This window comes from Chelonia mydas, chromosome 1 (genome assembly GCF_015237465.2).
Source record: "Chelonia mydas isolate rCheMyd1 chromosome 1, rCheMyd1.pri.v2, whole genome shotgun sequence".
Lineage (NCBI taxonomy): Eukaryota > Metazoa > Chordata > Testudines > Cheloniidae > Chelonia > Chelonia mydas.
The window spans coordinates 115,334,910-115,358,598 of record NC_057849.1 but is presented as its reverse complement, the minus strand read 5'-3'; the positions used below and the strand labels follow the sequence as shown (position 1 = coordinate 115,358,598).

Below are 23,689 nucleotides of genomic sequence, written 5' to 3'. Positions count from 1 at the left end.
CTTTTGGTGTAGCTGTACAGAAGGAAAGACTTTTATGTTTAGTTATCAGTGTACAGCTTTCTTAAACCAGATCATGCCGCTTAAAAGGCTTTGAGAAATATCTGTTCATGGTATGTATCCGAGTTCTTTTAGAGCTTTCTTAAATATCTGCATTTGGCATTAGTGCGTGGTGGATGGCAACCTCTTTTTTGATGCAGTGCAGACTCGTGTAAGATATGGGAGGTAATTGTCCTGCTCTAGTTGGTACTGGTGAGGCCCTCTGTTGGAGTAATGTGTCCAATTCTGGACAAATCGTGGAGAGAGTCCAGCGGAGAGCAACAAAAATGATGAAAGATTTTGAAAATCTGCTTATGAAGAAAGGTTAAACAAAATTGGGCATGTTTAGCCTTGAGGGGGGGGCACTTTTTAACAGTCTGATATGTTAAAGGCTGTTATGAAGAGGACTGTGATCAATCGTTCTCGATGTCCACTGAAGATAAAACAAGAAGTAATGAGCTTAATCTGCAGCAAGGGAGATTTAGGTTAGGTATTAGGAAAAACTTTTAACTATAACAATAGCTAAGCTCTGGAATAGGTTTCCAAAAGAGGTTGTGGAGTCACCATCATTGGAGGTTTTTAGAACAGGTTGGACAAATACCTGTCAGGGAATGGTGTAGGTTCACTTGGTCCTGCCTCAGTGCGGGAGGCTGGACTTGAGGGCTTCTTGAGGTCCCTTCCAGACCTACAATTCTATGTGTAGTAGCATACAGGTATATGGTATAGAATACCCATTATTCATTTTTCTCAATGTCATAGGTAGCAAATCATACATAATATACTGGATTTTTTTCCCATTTGTCCTGTAGGAGACATGCCATTTTCATACATTTTTGTATCTATATCCATCTGAATTTTTTAACAAAACCCCAGGTAAATTTTTGCATGTTTACCCTTTGGGATATACTGACGGTTTGCTTACATAATTTGTTCGGATTTTCTTGCTCAAAAGTTTTTTGTACATCACCTTGTCCCTTGTGAGTCTGTCTTAATTATTTTGTTTCTAAACTTTTTTTATTTAAATGCTCACACAAGACAGCTAGTAAGTGAGGAAATAAAAGGTTCTTTAGGATCTGGCAGATGGAAAGTTTTCTAAAAAATTTTGCAGACCAAAACTGAGTCAGGGAGATGAAGTGAAACCAATCATTTGGCTCTTCAGGAAGTACAGGGTCAAATTCCAATTGTCCTCAAAGATCCTTGTTTGATTTGCTGTTACAGCTGTTCGTTTGGCATGTAGTTCTTCATCAAAGCTATCTAGTTTTCCAAGCACTGATAATGTTTAACAGTGCAACGATGACCAGATTAGCTCCATGATGATCGATTAGCTCCACGTAGTACGTCAAGTTTACACATACATTTACGATTCATAACTTTAAGATTTGCATTATGTATTAACATGATCAATAATGTAACATAAAATTCAAAAAAGCTTTGCAGGTTACCTTAAGACTTTTTTCCCAACCCCCTTCAAATGTGTGAGTGAATTTACTGCTTCTATAAGGAGGAACTGATAGCAAGGACCCAGCCACACATATGCAGCAGGAAGGAGCTATGCAAGCTTCTTTTCTCTTCTGTCTCTCCCCCACCATCCCCAAATTGCCAAGATAAATATCATTGCCATTCCAGGTCTTGGCCTGTCTTAAAGAGACTGTCAGTTGTGCAGCAATTTTATTATTTGGTCATAAAGCAGACTGGGGAAAGCTAAAATGAGATGCTTATTTTTCACTTGAGTCAGGATTTGAATTAAAACCTTTGAGGTGACCCTAATCTAATGACTCGCTTAGTCCCCTGCATGATGTTGTTAATCTGAAATCCCACTTAATACAAAAGTAAAACTTTTTTTTTCTTTTAAACATCTGAAAACTCTAATCCTAGGCTTTTTTTTTTTTAATAACGAAGTGATGTAACCCATTTAATCTGCCATGATCAATATGACCTTTTAAATCTGAAATTGCTCTCAATACAAAAGGAAAAATGCTGCAAATAACAGAAAGAGAACAATGTGTCTGTTTGCTAGAAAGAGTCTAAAGTTTAATTGAAGGGGTTACTTAGGTGTTAGAGAGTGTGTGTAAATACGTGCAAAACTTAGAAAAATGAAAATGCTAAATCAGGTGGAAGTTGCATTTAGGTCAATCCCACTCTTTTCAAAAAGGCCCTGTAAGTGAATGTTTTTATGTATTTAAAAAAACCCCAGTATTTGATATGTATAAACCTACCTCCTTCAAGGATGGATCTGTGTGGCAATATGATTAATTTTCTGTCTTTAGATAGCCTATCCTTCACTTGACTCTTCAGTTTATTCCAGCATATGCATGTTGGATAGCTTTTTTTTTTTTTTTTAGTTTATAAAATCATGTTTTCTTTTGCTTAAATATATCCTTTCACCCTTTTTTAAAAAGTCAGAACAATTTTGAATAATTTGCTGCTGAAAAAAAGACTTCAAACTGATTGATTACAACGTTAGCAACACAGTGACACTGCGTATTGAGGATTGATGCATTTGTGAATAGAGTTCCACAATAGACCATGAAGATTTGGAGGAGAAAAACTTCTGCGTCTGCCAAATCTATAACTGCTGCCAAACTCCCTCACTTTTTGTGGTGAAATTACCATATAAGCTTTTTTAGAAAAAAAGCCTTGTCATCAATAGGAAATTAGTTTAAAAAAGAACATGGCCCCCACCAAAATGCTTACAAGCATATGTAGTTCTTTTGAACTTTTTTTTGTTTTGGATCTTCTATTCTTGGAGAAGCATCCGTCCATCTGAGAGATTCTTAGGAAAACTTTAGCCAGAACAAACCTTCTTTAAGAGGGTGAGGGGAAGAAACGTTCTAAGATAACATTAATATTGTGGCACAGAGTGATGAAAGCCAAGAAACCAAAAGGATGAACCTTTGTTCTTAACTTACTTTGTGTTATGAAGAAAGAAAAGCTTAATAACGTGAGTTAAGAATAGTGTCGCTTTCAAATTCCCTGGCTTTTGTCGGTTTGGGTTTCTGGTGCTGCTTTTGGTGGAAGTGGTGGAAGTTGCATTTTTTGGCATTTGTGTTTGACATTCACTTGTGAGAATTAGAGGAACGTTTTAGACCATAGGTAGTCTCCCTGGACATATTGCCGACATGTCTATTTTTTCTTTTTCTTTCTTAAATTAAAATTGAGCGCTTGTTCTTACAATTCTGGCACAGATCCTAGACAGTTTTGACTGAGACTGCCACAAGAACAGAGTTTAGGACACGTGCCAAAAGTGCATTATTCTCAGCAGTATTAGAGAGAAGATTGCTTTTAAAAGGCATATAAGTGACTAGTGAAAACAATAGTTTCAGAGACCTTATAATTTCTGAATTACTTAGAAGGAGGAAATTATACATTGCTGAAGTGTAGAAGATTATCTGAAGCTTTGCAAGTTTTTGGTTAGACATATGCTTTTATATAACGATCACTTGTATGACACTTAAGACTTAGGTGGTTAAAAAAAGAAATCTGAGCTGTCCTCGACTTTATTATTATTATTATTGTTATTATTATTATTATTATTTAAATGTGCCTGCATCTGAGCTTTTCTCTACAACAAAATGGAAAAAAGCAATCCTGGGCTTGAAGGGAATGAAGAAGCATCAGAATTTGTGCTTGGCAAAACCGAGTCTAGTTTTGATTTTGCAAAATGAGAACTAGTTGCGATGCAGGTACTGAGCCTCTATGACTAGGTCTCCTAAGTGCTACCATAATACAAATAATAAAAATAACGTCCACGGTTCAGAGGGTTCTGATCTCATTGGTTCCAATTAAGCTAGGCACAATGAGGTGGAGAGGGTGATTTTGCCAGGACTTTGTTTTACAACACTAAAAGAGGAAAGGTTTCCATCCAGGTCCACTTCATTTGAATTGCCCACATTTTGGGTTGGTTACACTGTGGACTCAGGTCCAATATGATTATTTTATCCTCTCCCCACCTCCAAGTACTCCGTCACCAACATTAATGCATGTATATATCTACCTTCATGTGGATATAAGACAGATATATAGAGGTGGTTTTATATGTATTCTAATACAGGCATTCATCGATAGTGTTTTCTTGTGTGAGCTAGGGTACTGTATTTGTTTTTATATGCAAACGAGCAGTTTGCATGTGTAGCTGCATTGCCCCCTTCTGGTAAATCATGGTACACAGCATAGTCTGTGAGCTCAGACCTATAAAATCATGAACCATTCTGAGAGCTGAGTTAGAATGCGGTATGGGTGACATTAAGAGGACAGTTGTCAGCATCCTAGCAGTTTTACCATTGCTCTATCTGCACCTATTAGAAATTTCCTTTCAGCACTCTGGAGCTTGCCTTTTCTTTAGTGGCTAGTTGTCTGAAAATAATCTGCTCATCTGACGTACAGCATCATGAAAGGTTGGTACTAGACTACCATGTCTCTCGTCCAGCTAAAGAAGATCTGAAAGACTGTCTTGAGCCACAGTGCAACAGCCTGTGCCACCTAGCCAGCTCCGTATGTACAGGAGCCAGGCTATATACTAAATTTTGTGTATTTTTTGTGATGTATAAGTAGAGGTATAGTGACTAACGCGCTTACTTTTAAAATCAAGAAGAAAATTATATTAGCGGCACTTACAGTTGGTCTTACACCAAAAAAGTCCATCATGAGTGATGCTTCCGATGTCAAGCCCAAACGCCACTGTGAACATACCCTGTCAGTATTCACTCCTTAAAAAAAGTTTGTCTAGCCAGTGAGGTGATCTTAGGTTAAAAAGCACAAGTGCACAGTGGGAGGTCAGGTGGCTCATCTTGCTTTAAAAGTAAGGAAATCTGTAGCTAGCTAGTAGCATCATTATTCATGTTGAAAACTTCTCTGAGCCTACTCTGTTTTTATTACAATACATCTCTCCTCTCCTCACTGGTTGAAAATAATTCTGTGTATTTAGTGTTTGCTGCTTCAGTGGCTTGGTTTTCACAGGCCATATTCAAAGAAAGGGAAGTCTTATAAGTTGGACTCTGCATATTCGGTGGACCGTGGGTAGGTGGTGTTCTTGGTAAGCAGTGCCAGGTGCCTAGACTTCCATCCATTTAGCAAGTCCACTAAAGTGGTGCTAACAGGAAGGTAGAACTGGTGTAGAGAAACTCCATCCCTTTGTGTGCTTTGGCACACAGACAACATCATGGTTGTGCTTCAGAGATTTGCTTTAAGTGCAGATTGGTGGCAGAGTTCATATTTCTTTATCTTCTAGTGGGTGGTAAACATGCACTGTGGATGTTGAAACTCAAGATTTTTTTTTTTTAAATAGAATTTTATTCTTTTATTTACATCATGGTATGGGAAACTGACATGTTCCTTGTGATGGGACCCCCAGGGTGCAACCTGGACTGTGGGACCACTGAACCCTCTGTCCCACCAACTTTGGTGTATCCCTCCCACCCCATGATGCTGTTGCCACGCTACAAACCTCTGACAGGTACTACGCTTACACAGACATCCACGGGCAGGGGCACACCCAATTGAGTTACATGAATGCTTTGCCAGCCACTCATGAACCAACAAGAGAGAGGCTCCAGTCAATTGCCCCCAGCTCCCTAGGCTTGCACCCCAGAACTGTACTATCTTGCCCTCGTCAGAAGCCTGACCAGTGTAAGTTCATTATCGAGTCCATCCCTCCCTCGATGTGGAGAGGACACACACTAGCCTTTGTAAACTGAGCTGAGATTTCACAAGCACTTCAACCAAAACACACTGTTTTAGGTAAAATATAAAACAGATTTATGAACTACAAAAAGATAGATTTTAAGTGATTATAAGCAGTAAGCGTAGAGATCAAAGTTGGTTACCTAAGAAATAAAAGTAAATTCGCAATATGAGTTCTATAAACTAAACAGGAATCAAGCAGTGTCTCATCCTGACAGATGGCACAAACAGTTCGCGGATCTTTAATACACAAGCTGGAACTGTCTTCCAGCCCAGGACCACCCTCCCCTGTTCCAAGTCTTTGTCCTCCAGACATGTTACCAGGTGTTGAGTTGTGGAGGGAGTGAGGCCAGGTTGTGATGTCACTTGCCCTGCTTTTATTGTTTCTTCCAGCTTGCTGGAAAGATCTTTAGCTATGGTGTGGATCAAGCAGTCTCCATTGTATACGTGTTATCTCTGAGATGGTTAGTCATTGGGAGAGTGGATTCCCTTCAATGGGCCATCAGCACATCTGGCTACTCCACTGTTATACCTGAAAGCTTGGCTGTGGGCATCTCCCACAACATATTTCAGTAACACACACGTAGGAAAACTTCCATAACTTCACATACAATGAGAGCACATGCAATCCAAGAGAATATTAATGTTCAACAGATCAAGACTTTTAAAATGATACCTCATAAGGAATACTTTGTACAAAACATATCATCATTATATGATATTGGAGAAGATGGGGGTTCCAGGCTGCTGCTCTGAGGTACAGAGTGCCGCACTCCTCCAGTCAATTTTGAACTCCTTTGTTGTTTGTTGCTATCTTATCAGGTGTTGCTATTTATAGTCACTGCTAAAAACCTCTCCATAGCTTCAAGAAATGATAGATTGATCTCATTAAAATGACCCAAACTGTTTCAGAGTAACAGCCGTGTTAGTCTGTATTCGCAAAAAGAAAAGGAGTACTTGTGGCACCTTAGAGACTAACCAATTTATTTGAGCATAAGCTTTCGTGAGCTACAGCTCACTTCATCGGATGCATACTGTGGAAACTGCAGAAGACATTATATACACAGAGACCATGAAACAATACCTCCTCCCACCCCACTCTCCTGCTGGTAATAGCTTATCTAAAGTGATCACTCTCCTTACAATGTGTATGATAATCAAGTTGGGCCATTTCCAGCACAAATCCAGGTTTTCTTACCATCCACCCCCCCCCCACGCAAACTCACTCTCCTGCTGGTAATAGCCCATCCAAAGTGACCACTCTCTTTACAATGTGTATGATAATCAAGTTGGGCCATTTCCAGCACAAATCCAGGTTTTCTCACCCCCCCCCCCCCCCCCCCCCCAAAACCACACACACAAACTCACTCTCCTGCTGGTAATAGCTTATCCAAAGTGACCACTCTCCCTACAACGTGCATGATAATCAAGGTGGGCCATTTCCAGCACAAATCCAGGTTTTCTCACCCCCCCCCCCCACCCTCCCAACACACACACACAAACTCACTCTCCTGATGGTAATAGCTCATCCAAACTGACCACTCTCCTTACAATGTGTATGACAATCAAGGTGGGCCATTTCCAGCATAAATCCAAGTTTAACCAGAACGTCTCGGGGGGGAGGGTAGGAAAAAACAAGGGGAAATAGGCTACCTTGCATAATGACTTAGCCACTCCCAGTCTCTATTTAAGCCTAAATTAATAGTATCCAATTTGCAAATGAATTCCAATTCAGCAGTTTCTCGCTGGACTCTGGATTTGAAGTTTTTTTGTTGTAAGATAGCGACCTTCATGTCTGTTATTGCGTGACCAGAGAGATTGAAGTGTTCTCCGACTGGTTTTTGAATGTTATAATTCTTGACATCTGATTTGTGTCCATTTCTTCTTTTACGTAGAGACTGTCCAGTTTGACCAATGTACATGGCAGGGGGGCATTGCTGGCACATGATGGCATATATCACATTGGTGGATGTGCAGGTGAACGAGCCTCTGATAGTGTGGTTGATGTGGGTAGGCCCTGTGATGATGTCCCCTGAATAGATATGTGGGCACAGTTGGCAACGGGCTTTGTTGCAAGGATAGGTTCCTGGGTTAGTGGTTCTGTTGTGTGGTATGTGGTTGTTGGTGAGTATTTGCTTCAGGTTGGGGGGCTGTCTGTAGGCAAGGACTGTCTCCCAAGATTTGTGAGAGTGTTGGGTCATCCTTCAGGGTAGGTTGTAGATCCTTAATAATGCGTTGGAGGGGTTTTAGTTGGGGGCTGAAGGTGACGGCTAGTGGCGTTCTGTTATTTTCTTTGTTAGGCCTGTCCTGTAGTAGGTGACTTCTGGGAACTCTTCTGGCTCTGTCAATCTGTTTCTTCACTTCCGCAGGTGGGTATTGTAGTTGTAAGAATGCTTGATAGAGATCTTGTAGGTGTTTGTCTCTGTCTGAGGGGTTGGAGCAAATGCGGTTGTATCGCAGAGCTTGGCTGTAGACGATGGATCGTGTGGTGTGGTCAGGGTGAAAGCTGGAGGCATGTAGGTAGGAATAGCGATCAGTAGGTTTCCGGTAGAGGGTGGTGTTTATGTGACCATTGTTTATTAGCACTGTAGTGTCCAGGAAGTGGATCTCTTGTGTGGACTGGACCAGGCTGAGGTTGATGGTGGAATGGAAATTGTTGAAATCATGGTGGAATTCCTCAAGGGCTTCTTTTCCATGGGTCCAGATGATGAAGATGTCATCAATATAGTGCAAGTAGAGTAGGGGCTTTAGGGGACGAGAGCTGAGGAAGCGTTGCTCTAAATCAGCCATAAAAATGTTGGCATACTGTGCGGCCATGCGGGTACCCATAGCAGTGCCGCTGATCTGAAGGTATACATTGTCCCCAAATGTAAAATAGTTATGGGTAAGGACAAAGTCACAAAGTTCAGCCACCAGGTTAGCCGTGACATTATCGGGGATACTGTTTCTGACGGCTTGTTGTCCATCTTTGTGTGGAATGTTGGTGTAGAGGGCTTCTACATCCATAGTGGCCAGGATGGTGTTAGCAGGAAGATCACCGATGGATTGTAGTTTCCTCAGGAAGTCAGTGGTGTCTCGAAGGTAGCTGGGAGTGCTGGTAGCGTAGGGCCTGAGGAGGGAGTCTACATAGCCAGACAATCCTGCTGTCAGGGTGCCAATGCCTGAGATGATGGGGCGCCCAGGATTTCCAGGTTTATGGATCTTGGGTAGTAGGTAGAATATCCCAGGTTGGGGTTCCAGGGGTGTGTCTGTGCGGATTTGATCTTGTGCTTTTTCAGGAAGTTTCTTGAGCAAATGCTGTAGTTGCTTTTGGTAACTCCCAGTGGGATCATAGGGTAATGGCTTGTAGAAAGTGGTGTTGGAGAGCTGCCGAGCAGCCTCTTGTTCATATTCCAACCTATTCATGATGACAACAGCACCTCCTTTGTCAGCCTTTTTGATTATGATGTCAGAGTTGTTTCTGAGGCTGTGGATGGCATTGTGTTCTGCACGGCACTCTCACAAATCTTGGGAGACAGGCCAGTCCTTGCCTACAGACAGCCCCCCAACCTGAAGCAAATACTCACCAACAACCACATACCACACAACAGACCCACTAACCCAGGAACTTATCCTTGCAACAAAGCCCGTTGCCAACTGTGCCCACATATCTATTCAGGGGACATCATCACAGGGCCTAACCACATCAACCACACTATCAGAGGCTCGTTCACCTGCACATCCACCAATGTGATATATGCCATCATGTGCCAGCAATGCCCCTTTGCCATGTACATTGGTCAAACTGGACAGTCTCTACGTAGAAGAATAAATGGACACAAATCAGATGTCAAGAATTATAACATTCAAAAACCAGTCGGAGAACACTTCAATCTCTCTGGTCACGCAATAACAGACATGAAGGTCGCTATCTTACAACAAAAAAACTTCAAATCCAGACTCCAGCGAGAAACTGCTGAATTGGAATTCATTTGCAAATTGGATACTATTAATTTAGGCTTAAATAGAGACTGGGAGTGGCTAAGTCATTATGCAAGGTAGCCTATTTCCCCTTGTTTTTTCCTCCCCCCCCCCCCCCCCCCCCGACGTTCTGGTTAAACTTGGATTTATGCTGGAAATGGCCCACCTTGATTGTCATACACATTGTAAGGAGAGTGGTCAGTTTGGATGAGCTATTACCATCAGGAGAGTGAGTTTGTGTGTGTGTGTTGGGAGGGTGGGGGGGTGAGAGAACCTGGATTTGTGCTGGCAATGGCCCACCTTGATTATCATGCACATTATAAGGAGAGTGATCACTTTAGATAAGCTATTAGCAGCAGGAGAGTGGGGTGGGAGGAGGTATTGTTTCATGGTCTCTGTGTATATAATGTCTTCTGCAGTTTCCACGGTATGCATCCGATGAAGTGAGCTGTAGCTCACGAAAGCTTATGCTCAAATAAATTGGTTAGTCTCTAAGGTGCCACAAGTACTCCTTTTCTTTTGACGCAAACTGTGTCCATCTTCCAAGGAATGAAAGACCCTGGTCCAAGATTTGCAATATGTCCTGTATCGTGTCAATAAATACTGTTAGGCAGAGAGACTGGTGTCAGATTGAAGGTGCAATATCTCGTGAACCATGAAGATGAGAAACACATGCTGGGATTCTCGTCTTCCCAATGGTATACCAATTCGATTTCTAGCATGGGTATGTCATGAAGATGGACCTTAGAACTGAATTATTCTCATGTTCGTTCGTTCGTTCTTTCTCCAAGCTTATTAGTGACACTAACCAAGCAGCTGTGTGGCTCATGAGCCATTGAATTGCATATCAATGATTTATATACTTTGATAGCTGGTGTAAAGTATTTGTTTTAGGTAGAGCAAGCATAGGTCTCTATCTCTGACTTGATTTTTAGCTGTCAGTATTTTGAGAACAGCTCGAGTTAAAATGGGGGAGGAGGATAGCAAGAAAGTAATCTGAATAATATAATTTTAAGATCTGTTATCATGACCTGTTAGGGATATAGATACTGCAGCAAACCGGTGCAGTTTGTTTATTTATTACTGGCCCCGCAGCAATAACTAGAAAAAAATGAAAAGGAGTACTTGTGGCACCTTTAGAGACTAACAAATTTATTTGAGCATAAGCTTTTGTAAGCTACAGCTCACTTCATCGGATGCATTCAGTTCCTCTGCCCCTCCGTGCGCTTCCCACAGTGAGTCCACCCAGGCGGGGTCCTGGGGAAGCCAGAGGGTCCTGCACCCCAGCTTCGCAGTCAGACGTGACTCTCAGCCAGCCAGTAAAACAGAAGGTTTATTAGACGACAGGAACATGGTCTAACACAGAGCTTGTAGGTGCAGAGAACAGGACCCCTCAGCTGGGTCCATTCTGGGGGGCAGTGAGCCAGACAACCACATCTGCACTTCACTCCATGTCCTCACCCAGCCCCACTGTCGCTCATGAAAGCTTATGCTCAAATAAATTTGTTAGTCTTTAAGGTGCCACAAGTCTTCCTTTTCTTTTTGCGAATACAGACTAACACGGCTGCTACTCTGAAACCTAGAAAAAAATGTTGACCCATGATGACTATTTGTATACAGAAAGTATTTTTGCCTTTGCTTTTTGGGGTCAAGAGGTTTTCTTAAGCCTAGAATTATTTTCTTTGAAAAAATTATGTTTAAGAAGTGGTAGAGCAATTGTGTATAAGATGAGTTAGAGTTAATAAACATGCATCTTAACTAATCACAGTTTGTTGCCTCTTGCATTCTCTGGGCAACCAAACTGTTCTGCTTCAAAACTTAGAGCCTGTGAGATTTGATTAGCCAAGAGGCACCTGAATGTTTTCACTTAAATACAGAATTTGTTTGACAAGAGATGTGTAGATTCTGAAACAAAAGAGCCCACTTAACCCTTTTCAATGTGCTTTAAAAAACAAGTAGTAAAACCTAAGAACACCACTGTTTTCCTGAGCTGCCTTTACTATTTTTGTATCTCTACTCATTGAAGAGAAGTTGTTCAGATCAGCAAAATCTAGGTTCCTACTTAGAGGAAAAAGTGCAAAGGTCGTGTGTGTAGAGACTTGTAAAATACATACTGGAGAAAAGGGCATAATTATGTCTAATGAAATTGGAAGAGAAGAAAGGTGGTGGTGAACCCCAGGTGACTCTAAAGAAAAGCACGAATGCTGCCAATAGATGTGGTGTGGGTGTATGTGAACAAATATCTCTAAGAAAGCTGCATAGCTTCCAGAAGCGCTACTAGTCAAGAAGCACTGGAAGCGCAGAGCATTAGCTATGTATTTCTGAGCCTTAAACTGCGTTAGTCACCTTCCTCTCAACCACTCTCCTCTACACCTGGGGCAAAGTGTTGATCCCAGTGGGAAGGAAAAAGCAGTTGCATTTTTACTTGAGCAGTCAAGTTGTGTGTGTACTTAGCAAAGCAAGCAGCAGGTGCAGGAAGGGAGGGGAGTGAAGCATGGCCTTTAGTGCTTCAGTGTGCACAGTTACAGAGAGAGCACCTATAGCCATGACCATGTGAACTCCATCACAGGTTTGACTAAATTCTCTGGTAAGGCCCCTGCTTACTGTGGCACTCTGGCTCAGCAGACATGATTCTGTGGCAGCTTCAGATAAACTAAAAAACTGAATTTTTATTTAATTAAATGTGAAAAAGAATAATCATTATAGTTATCTCTTGTTACATGGCTTCTACATTTTATTCTCAACAAGTTGTAGAATTCTGTATTAGAAGCCTGTAAGCATGTTGTAGAAATTGTCAGGGGAAATAGGTTTTGGCAGCTAAGCCGGAGACAGCTGGGTCTCTTGGCACTTGAGGACGCGTGGGAGGCAATTTAAGATTTTGAAGTAGGAAGATTAGCTGGACGGTTCTGCTACAATTATCAGCAGTTAGACTGAAGCATAAATATCAGTCTTGCTTACTAAGTTTGTGCTATATGGACATGAATCTATCAGTTCACACCTCTCAGAGCTATTGTTCAGGGCTCTCTGCAGACTCAGGCAGACATCACTGCACCAGCTTACATTTGATTCGTGTTTGGAAGCTTATCTATGCGACCATAAAGATGTAAACCTGTGTTTCTTGATTTTCAGAGGTTTAAAAATAGGTGCATTTTATGTTCTGGAAAGGTGAGGCACTTCTAGGCAACCTCAGTTCTTCACTAACAAATTTTTTTGCCAGTGAATTAATGTATGGCACCTTTTCATCAGTTGGGTTGTTGCACCAGCAGATAAATTCTTCGCATAGGACATATCATGTTGACTAAAAAGCTTATAAAGTATTCATAAGATTGTTATTTTTGCTGCAAGTGATCCAGAAAGTGATGATTTCATTTCATTTTCTTTTTTTGGCAATATTTGGATAATGGGAAAGGCTGATGGAATTCAGAAGGTGACTGATAGCATGTTACTACCTCGCTGCGTTCTTTCTTCAAAGATGCTTCAGTTTGAGCTTTACATCTGGTCTTGGGGCAGCAGCAGCAGTGAACCTCTTAGTGTTTGGGAAAACGTTATGTGCAGCCTTGTGAAGAAGCTCAAGAGTATAACTGACCATGTCAGGATACTTGCTTCTTATGTATGGAATAGTTTACTGCACACTCCTTTGTTAGTTGCTGGGGCCTACATACTTTACTTACCAGCCTTCCAGTAGAAATCAACCCCAACTTTCTCTCTTTGGTAACCATAAAAGTAACATTTCATTTTTTCCCCTTGCTCTAGCAACAAAGAAGAGAACGGGAAGCTCGAAGGCAACAAGAGCGTGAGCAGAGGCGAAGAGAACAGGAGGAGAAAAGACGGCTAGAAGAAATGGAGAGGAGGCGTAAGGAAGAGGAAGAGAGGAGGAGAGCAGAGGAAGAGAAAAGGAGAGTGGAGAGAGAGCAGGTGAGTCCATGATACAAGTGCATTAGGTTTGTTCTATTTTTTAAAAATTAGTTCAATATAAAAGAACCAACACCGAAAAGTCCAGCCGACCTCTTTGTTGTCCTTGACAAAAAACACAGAAAAGTAGAACATAAAGCTCTACGGGGATATAAAGTAACGTTCATGTTGCTTGCAAAGTGAAGTCTTAAATGACACCCACAGATGGCTCTAAACTAAATTTACACCCAGCATTTGACTAAAATCCTCTGAAGATGGAATCTGAACAAATACTGAAAACTGGTTCTTGATTCTCCTTGTTGAACAGTAGCTCTCACAGGATCAGCCAGGTCCAGAAGACCTCAGAGGAAGATAGACATATTATTTGTAATGCTTTGGCATGTTGGATGAGTTAAATCAAAGGCTTAGTTATAACTCTGAATATGCTGAGTTGAAAAATGAACCCGTAACGCTATATTAATTTGAGTTGTACCGTATTTTCCTTTTCTGTGTTGGGAATGCGGGGGAAATCCACAGTCGTGTATGCCAATACAGACAACGTTTAGAATATCTTATGTACTGTAAATGTGTTCTTAATGTTTAAAGTATAAGTGAGGTCTTTCAAACTGTGTGTCACTGAGCTGTGGAAATTATGCATGAAACCTGCACACTTAAAAACCCGTTATAAACTTTAATCAGGGTAATTACTTTTTGTACTCTTTAAATATTCATTCCAAATGAAGGGCCCAATCGTGCTTCCACAGATATCAAGGCCAAAATTCCCAGTAACTTCAGTGGGAGCAGGATTTGGCCAGAAATATCTAACATCTACTTAAAGGTGTGGTACCTTTATGTTATGGACTGTTGCCCTTCTGAATGCAATGGACTTTTTGTTTTTGTTTTTAAGACATTTGGGAGTGATGGGGCACAAAATAATAATTTGAGCCTACTGGGATGAATGAAAGAAGCGTAATTTGCTTTTAGGCAGATGCCTTTTATCCCAAGTAGCAACTTAAAATGTTTAGATGCTAATTATGAAATCACAAAAATGCAGTGGCAATGATGGCAATCATTAACTGGAAGAGTCAAATTGTGCCGCTACATATTTTAAAGAAATGTAACACATTTCTTCTTTATTTTTCTTAACCTGACCTGTGGACTTGCCAGGGTTCCTGTGATAAGCTGGTGTACATCATTGATCTGTCATTAGACTTTTCTGTAGCTCCTGTCTCCATAGCACTGACCCATTAATTTCTTTATGCATACACTGTACGTGTGTGTGTGTATATATATATGTTGCACGCATGCATATATTACATACTTTCATTACTTGCATGATAGGATGTTATCTGCTTGGATAGGGTGCTTCATAGTTAGGGTTGGTATAGGGGGCCTGGTGACATAGTGGGTCAACATATTCGCTTTTGACCTCTCGATGTAGGTTTAACTATGGCTAGGTCACAAGAGAAAGTGAGTTTGTTTGGTCTAAAATCTGTTTCCTAGTGGATGTTTGTTTGTGTCATAACCATCGCATAATTCAGCAAGATTGGCAGTGTCTGCTTAGGAGAGGCTTCTGATTGGGCTAGTATGGGAGATGGCAGGTCAGGTGTCAACTGCATTTGGCAGGGCCCCCGTGGGGAAGCTTGCACAAGGGTCTGCCTATACTAAGCCTGGCTCTTGCTGTTGCTAACTGTTCATCACACAAGCGTGAAAAACTAATTTAAAATAAAACTTGCATGTGATTTGTGTTGGCTGGATTGAGTAAGACTTGCTGTGTTTAACTCTCAAAACTTTTCTTAAGTGCATTTGCTTTTTTTGAAACCACTCTCAAAAATACATAAACGAGCTATGGCCCATGCCCTGAATATTACAATAGTCCGAACAGGATACATCAGCCAACTAAGAATTTTAGATTATAGGGTTTTCTAAATTGTTCTCTAGGCATTAATCCAGCACTAAGGGAATTTATTACTAAAGATGACTGGGAAAGTAGCTTGTGGTGTTCCACTCAGGTGGTTCTGATGCATTCCTTTTGAATAAATTTATTGCTGGGTAATTTCTATGTGACAGGAGTATATCAGGCGACAGCTAGAAGAGGAGCAGCGGCACTTGGAAATTCTTCAGCAGCAGCTGCTCCAGGAGCAGGCCATGTTACTGGTAACGCACTGTATCTGTTTTGTTCAGTAGCTATAGGATTCATTCATCTGGCCAGTCCTAGGCTTCCCTTAGTCGGACACAGCTGCACCTACTGTATGAACATTGGAGCTTGATTAAAGGGCCATTTATGCTAGCGTAGTGGGCTGACAGGCACATATGAGAAGGACTGTATGGTCATACTGCTTTCTGTGCAGTAAGAGGAGGATTTACGTTAAAGTTGAACAGTTTTGGTTTGGTGGTCAAGTTTTTGAACAGACCTTGGCATTCAGTGAAGAACTAGAGGGCTTATGCTGCAGATCAAAAACACATGATATGTAAATTAACCCCAGGATACAATGGCCTAGTGTTGTTCCAAATCACTGTTTTTTGAACATTATAGTGGATTTATTAAAATACATTTTGCTGTAGCTCTCCAGTTCCGTCAAGGATAGCGAAACACTCTCAACTTTCCCAGCAGGAAACCTATGTGCCATTTTGGTCCAGCTTAGTTCTCTATACCTTACACTTAAGGGGAAAAAAATGAGTTTTTGTTAATGGGATGGAGAGGGAAATATCTTCCATAAGTTCTGTGTCACGTCTTGAATTACTCACACTTTTTCTCAAAGGAATACAGATGGCGAGAGATGGAGGAGCATCGACAAGCAGAGAGACTCCAGCGCCAGTTGCAACAGGAGCAAGCGTATCTCCTGTCACTGCAGCATGATCACAGGCGGCAGCAGCAGCAGCAACAAGAAAGGAATAAACAAAGCTATCATATCCCTGAGCCTAAATCCCATTATGAACCTACTGAAAGAGCACGTGAGGTAACTTTTGTTCTCTTATATTATTCCCGTTATGTGCTCGTCTGTGCTCAGTGATCAAACATCTTGACAGCTATGATTCTGTTATAACAGGGCTCAAAAGAATTGGAAGCCAAAGTACCAAAATGAGATGTTGGGTAGTCATTTCAGAGGTGACTTAGGCTCCTCTGAGGCTCACTGTGGAACTTAGAAGCCTAAATCACTTTTGAAAATTGGAATTAGGTTTTTAAGTCACTTAAGGTACATCTGTGCAGAACAAAACAAAGCAAAATCCCACGGCAGCGAGTCTCAGATCCCGGGTCAACTGACCCAGGCTCGTGCTGCAGAGCTAAAATGAGCAGAGCAGATGTTCTGGCTCAGGCTAGATCCCCAGGCTCTGAGGCCCAGGGAGGCTGACATATAAAGGGTGGAAGGAAAAGCTCTCAACGAGAGCAGTGGTGAGAATTGGTTTCAAGTTTGTTAAATCACAGTAGTTTCACCTACTTTGTAGTGGACATGTATTTTTATCACAAGCAGCACTACTTCAAGTGCTGGTCCCTCTGTGTATGTCACTGTGGGTGCACATGCACTCCCTGCAGCTGAAATTATAGAATTCTTGCAAGTAGTGTCTGCTGGTCTGCGCATGTGGCCTGGCCTTCCTTGTGCTTCCAACTGAAGGAATAAAGAGTGGAGCAGACCGACTGCCTCTTCAGTTCCTTCTTACCACTGCATGACCTTGGTTGGAACCTCCAGTGTCTGCAGCTCTCATTTGAACTTCAATCTGTAAATATTTCAAAGATTGCCTTAGTGCCTTTTGTGTATAGTTCCTTACAGTTAGTAAGTTTTTAATAGTTTTTATAGATTTTACCAGTTTTTTTTTTCCTAGTGAGATAGATTCCCTGCCTCCCACCCCATTACAGGTATTGGATTATGCCATGAAGAAAGCCGTGCGGTCACAGTTGGACTCAGGCTGAGGGACTCCTGGTACATTGCCTGAATCAACATGGAATGTGCCTCCCATCATGAGGTCCAACTCTGTTGCATGGTAATCCATACCCACAGACGCCCTGTTGTGGCCTTGTTGGGAAGGCAAAGAATGCTCACAGAAGCATAAGAGCAGGTCTCCCTCAACGTCTGCTTCGAAGACGTCCAACACAGCTCTGCCTAAATTGAGCAAATCTGCTTGTTCAACCCCTAAGGGCTCTTGCTGGCGGTGCCATCACTGTCTCTCACTCTGGCCACACGGAGCCTCCCTCCTCTGCCCTCTTTGGCACGAGTGGATCCTACCCCTTGCTCTAGGGAGGTCAGAGTCTTATACTACACCAGAAGACGTCTTTGCTCTTCCCGAGCTTCAGTTCCCCCCATCATCAGGACCTTCTCTCAGGAGAGGTTACTGTTGAGAGAAGCCTATGCCCTCTTCCATCTGCCAGCTGGGCCTTTCCTCTATCGGAACCGTTTGTATCTCCATTGGATCCAGAGCCTTTCTTCTCTTCTTTGTGAAAATCTGAACCACCAGAGGAGCTATCATCTTCTCCTCTGAGACATGTTAATCCAGACAGGAGATCCAGAGCCTCCTTGTACCAACCTCTATCTTGACATTTGCCCCATGTTATGGGGACCCCCAAAACCCCCTCCTAACCCAGTGTACTGGCCATACTGGGGAACCTGGGACCCGTATGCCAGAAATACAGAGCCCATGTTTTATGCCATTGAGTCACTCCACCATTCCACTCTGAGGGAAAAGTCAGTTTCCTCCTGACCCCCTGGACCAGTTCTGCCAGTACCAACAAGATTGTCTTCTTCAACTCCTGATGAAGCATCTCCATCCCCTCCAGATGATCATAAATAGTTCAGGATTTATTGCAAAGGGTGGTAGGGGAACTCCAGATCTTCCTCAAGGAGGTTCAGGACCCTCAACACAAACTCTGGGATATCCTGCAAACCACCAGATCCAGTCAAATAGCAGCTCCAGTTAATGAAGCTAGTCTGGAAGCTGCTAGAGCAGTCTGGCATACATCAGCCACATACGTCGCTACCCGCAAGAGGACAGAGAAACACTATTTCATTCCAGCTAAAGGAGTGGAATTTCTCTTTACCCACCCTGCACTGAGCTCTCTGGTTGTACAGGCTGCCACAGAGGCATCTAGATAACATCATCTTAAATCTACTCCTTCTGACAAGGAGGCTAAATGTCTTGTTGGGAAGAAACCAGCCTTTTTCTAGCCTTCAATTTCATATTGCGAATGATCAGTCACTGTTGACTAAGGATAACTATCTGAATGATTCCAAATTCACAGACTTAGTAGACAAACTACCAAAGCAAGACAGAGCTTACTTCCAGGCTCTCATTAAAGGATATAAGCTGGTGGCCAGAACCACACTTTAATCCATGGTTGATGCAGCGGATACATCATGTGGGTCGATGTCAATGGCAGTGATGCACCGTGAATCATGGCTACGTGCTTCGGGATTTCCCAGGGAGGTCCAAAACACCATGGAGAGTTTACCCTTTTGATGAAGCCCAACTTTTCAATGAGAAGATGGATGAGTCCTTACATACTTTAAAAGACTTCAGGGCCACCCTGTGCTTCCAGGGCATATATACACCTGCCCCAAAAGGAAGTTATCACTTTCAGCCTTACAGACCTAGACTGCCATTTCAACAGTTTTATCCCCAGCAATCTTATGACCCTCCTTGTGAGAGACAGAGTACAGAAGACTCATTTTCCTGAAAATGCCATGTCTATAGCACCGTCTCAATCTCAACCCCCCCCCGTGAAAAGATATTTTTGACAGGAGTTCAAGAGCTGCAAACCATTAATAATGCCACTAGTAATTAAATCCTCACAAACCCTTTGGGGGTCATTTAGCACTTTTATTTTCAAAACCTGAGTGCCATGACAACAGGCAAGTAGGTATTAGATATCATCCAATCCAGCTACGTGATCAAGTTTACTTCCATACCTTTCCAAAAGCCCCATCCCTGTCCTCCTTCTGGGACCATTCTCTGAGGTAGATTCTCCAGCAGGGGGTGGAATCCCTCCTCCAGCAAAGAGCAATAGAGCACATACTTCGACACCAAGGGAAACTTTTTTGCTGTACATATTTCTAGTTCCCAAAAATAAGGGAGGTTGGAGACTTGTCCTGGATCTCTGCAGTCTCAACGGCTTTATTCGCAAGATGAAATTTCACATAGTCACTCTGGTATCAGTAATCCCATCCTTAGAAGAAGACTTTTGGTCTACATCTCTCAATATGAAGGACACTTACTTTCAATGGATATTCACCCCGCCCACAGGCAGGGTCCCAACAACTTCCAGTACAGGGTTCTCCCATTCAGCCTCACCATTGCCCCCAGGACCTTCACCAATGTCTTTCTGGTAGTAGCAGCTCATTTCAAATGGAACGGCTTCACTGTCTTACCTATCTCAATGATTGTCTTCTCATTGCCAGGACACATCAGGAAGCCTAGGAATCAACCTCATTAATGGCTTCAACTACTTTCTTCCCTAGAAGTCTGGCTGAACTTGAAATAGTCTATCTTCAGAATGACACAGACTGTAGATTTCATCGGGGCCTCCCTAGATTCACTCATTGCAAGAGCTTATCCACCAAGGGACAGGTTTTGCACCATGAGTACTTTGATAGATCAGGTTATGCATAACCCTTATGCTCCAGTCAGAACTTTTCTTTCTCTCCTGGGGCACATGGTTTCATGCGCTTATGTTATCCCATTTGCCAGCCTCCATCTATGTTGCTTTCAGGCATGGCTCCAGGCCATGTATTCACCAACCAATCACAGCATGACTATCCTGGTTACAATTCCTTCCAGAGTAACGCCTTACCCGATGGGGATCTTTCCACTACATCAGAGATGTGTGGGTGTCCCCTTCCCAGCAGCCTCGCCGGACAAGGTGATCATAACAGACACTTCTCCCTTTCAGGCTAGGGATCCCACAGGGTACTTGGGCACCTCAAGAGGACAGGATGCACGTCAACCTTCCGGAACTCTAGGCAGTCCAAAAAGCTTGTGAAGTTTTTCTGCAATTTATCCAGTCCCACCATGTCCTCATAGTATCAGACTATATGACCTCCGTCTTTTACATCAACAAACATGGAAGGGTGAGATCCACCCTTATATGTAGACGCAGTCTCCCTATGGAATTGATGTATCAGGAGTTGAATCACCATGTGTCGGTATCTTACCTTCCAGTAACTCAGAATGTATTGGCAGGCACCGTCAGCAGGCATTTCGCCATTGCTCAGAAGTGGGAATTGCACGATTCAGTAGTGAACAGAATCTTTGCTCAGTGGCGGATCCCCAACTTGGATCTGTTCACCTCTCAGGCGAACAAGAAATGCAACATGAACTGTTCCAGGTGAGCTCCAGATCTATGCTCTGAAGGCAATGCTTTTCTTCTCCCCTGGTCAGACCATCTGTGCTGTGCCTCTCCTCCCTTACTGCTCCTACCAGGTCTTATGGAAAGTTTGTCAGGACAGGGCACGGGTCTCCTCATCATCCCCAATTGGCCCAGAAAGTTTTGGTTCTCAAATTTCTTACGACTGTCATCTCTTCCTCAAATCAGTCCTTTCCTGATCTCTTGACTTGGGAGAAGGGCAGGGTCAAGCATCCCAGCCCCAAAGAGTTTCATCTCAAGACTTGGTGTATGGATGGGCATCAACATTAGAACATTACTGCTCTGAAGCTGTACAAACCATCCTTTATAACAGTGATTGTCAACCAGGAGTACGTGTAGCTCTGGGGGTATGCAGAGGTCTTCCGGGGGTGCATCGACTCATCTAGATATTTGCCTAGTTTTACAAAAGGTTACATAAAAAGCACTAGCAAAGTTAGTACAAACTAAAATTTCATACAGACAATGACTTGCTTATACCTCTGTGTACACTGAAATGTAAGTGCAATATTTATATTCCAATTGATTTATTTTATAATTATATGGTAAAAATGAAAGTAAGCAAATTTTCAGCTATAGTGTGCTGTGACACTTTTATATTTTTATGTTTCATTTTGTAAGCAAATAGTTTTTAGGTGAGGTGAAACTTGGAGGTGTGCAAGACAAATCAGGGTACAGTAGTCTGGAACTATTGAGAGCCACTTCTATATAAGAGCAGAAAAGACTCCGCTAGGAAATGCTAGTCTGTCAAATGGAAGCATTTTTCCATCTTGGTGTATCTCGTGGGTCAGCAGATATTCCCCTCATTTTGGATTATCATCTTTTTCTCATAACAGCTGGGCTTTCCTTGAGTTCTGTTCAAGTTCAGCTGGCAACAATCCGTGCATACTTTCCACCATCAGCCTGGTTATTCAATTTTCACTCACCCATTGACTGTCAGATTCTTAAAGGGCCTAATCAGAATTTTCCCGCCAGTAAGGAAACCTACTCCTCATTGGGACTTAAATCTTGTCTTGCTAAGATTCCCTTCGAGCCATTAATTACATGTTCCATGTCTCACTTATCAATGAAAGTGGCATTCCTTATGGCCATCACTTCAGCCAAAAGGGTAAGTGAGCTTGAATTACTGATAGCAGATCCACCATACACAAAGTCTCTTTATGACTACATCCAAAATTCTCCTGCAAAGTAGTTTTGGAGTTTCATGTAAACCAATCCATCCACTTACCTGTGTTTTTCTGAAATCACATGCATCGGAGGAAGAGAGGAGATTTCTACATATGAAGAGTTCTCACCTTCCTCCTGCAAAGGACAAAACAATGAGAAAACCACCTAGATTGTTTTGTGCTATACAGAACAAGTCTGAGGTCAAGTTGTATCCTCCCAGAGGATCTCTGAATGCATCTTGGTCTGTATCCTGCTCTGTTACCAGTTGTTGCATCTTCCTCCAACTCATGGAGTGAGGACTCATTCTGCAAAAGCACAAGCAACTTCACTGGCATCACTAGGGGCAGCTACGTGACGTTCCAGCCACATGTTTGCGAGACATTATGCTCTAGTGCAGAACTCCTCTGATGCATCCTTTGGGACAGCAGTCCTCCAAGTGGCTTTGCCGTCAGCATCCTCGCACCCTCTCCTGTTTGAGTACTGCCTGTCACTCACCCACAGTGGAATACACATTGGGACCAGCACTCAAAGAAGAACAGAAAGTTCTTGTGGTAACTGGAGGTTCTTCAAGATGTGTGGTCCCTATCTGTATTCCACTATCTGCCCTCCTTCCCCTCTGCTTCGGATCTTTACTGGATTCATGGTAGAGAAGGAACTGGAGTTGGTCCACGCCACTCTTTATGCTTTCACTTGGAAGCGTGAAGAAGTCAAGGGCTCATGAGTGGACCAACAGACACTGCTTGCAAGAATTCTCCTACTCCGGATGCATGGAGCACATGTGCACTCACGGAGGAATACAGATAACAACCACATGTCTTGAAGAACCTCCTGTTACCACAAAGTAAGTAACTTCCTCTTGGCACAGTTGGTGGTCTCTATTTTTAACTGCTTAAGGACTGAGAAAGCAAGGTTTTGGCTGGGTAAATTGAAGAGCATTGGTATATTGTGTGAGGAAGCTTGCACACCACCTGCTCACACCATTGCTGATTGCTTTAACCAGTACTGCTAGTTATTTCTTTCCATTAATGTAAGTCTGTGCTTTAAAAGTGACATTAGTGAATTAAATATTCCATTATGGCATCCTGTGCTACTGATGTGAAAGTATCGGGCCCTGATCCTAGGAAGTGCTGCGTGCTCTCAACTCCCATTTTAGTCAGTGCGTTTCATCTGGATACTTAGTGGTACTCATAATTGTAGATTAGTGCATATCATGTGGCAACCTCAGGCCCCCAACTTAAATATGTTCTGGAAGGAGAATAAAAATACCCTCAGGGATGTTGAGCAAAAATGCACATTGAAAATAATAGAACAGCTTTCAGTACATCTTTAGCACTACCCTTAATCATTGTTAAAGTATTGCTACTTTTTACCAGAGGAATACGGTTAACACACGCTTTACTTACCACAGGTGCTACTATATGGATTCCTCATATGCTGTGTTTCTAGGTCTTGTCCTCTCCTGTAGTCTGAAATATTTGGGCTGTGCCTCTCTTCCTGCTTATGCTGGAGGCAATTCAGGCTTGTTTGCAAAGCCCTGGGGCTTGGCCCAATCCTTCTGCCTGTGTCTCAGATTCTGAGCCTGTGGGAGTGGAAGCACAGTGGTAG

At 42.4% G+C, this 23,689-nt stretch overlaps 1 protein-coding gene across 8 annotated transcripts in view; it reads left to right on the top strand.

Annotated features, from left to right (window-relative positions):
- MAP4K4 (mitogen-activated protein kinase kinase kinase kinase 4) overlaps window positions 1-23,689 on the top strand; it is a 245,918-nt gene that overhangs the window by 172,005 nt on the left and 50,224 nt on the right. For 6 of the 8 annotated variants that reach the window (XM_037898037.2, XM_037898030.2, XM_037898052.2 and 3 more), the window contains 3 exons: window positions 13,429-13,590; window positions 15,637-15,723; window positions 16,329-16,526. In XM_037898037.2, the coding sequence (XP_037753965.1) occupies window positions 13,429-13,590; window positions 15,637-15,723; window positions 16,329-16,526 (447 nt within the window). The remainder of the gene's footprint in view (window positions 1-13,428; window positions 13,591-15,636; window positions 15,724-16,328; window positions 16,527-23,689) is intronic. The other 2 variants (XM_037898046.2, XM_037898076.2) reach the window with 1 other exon arrangement.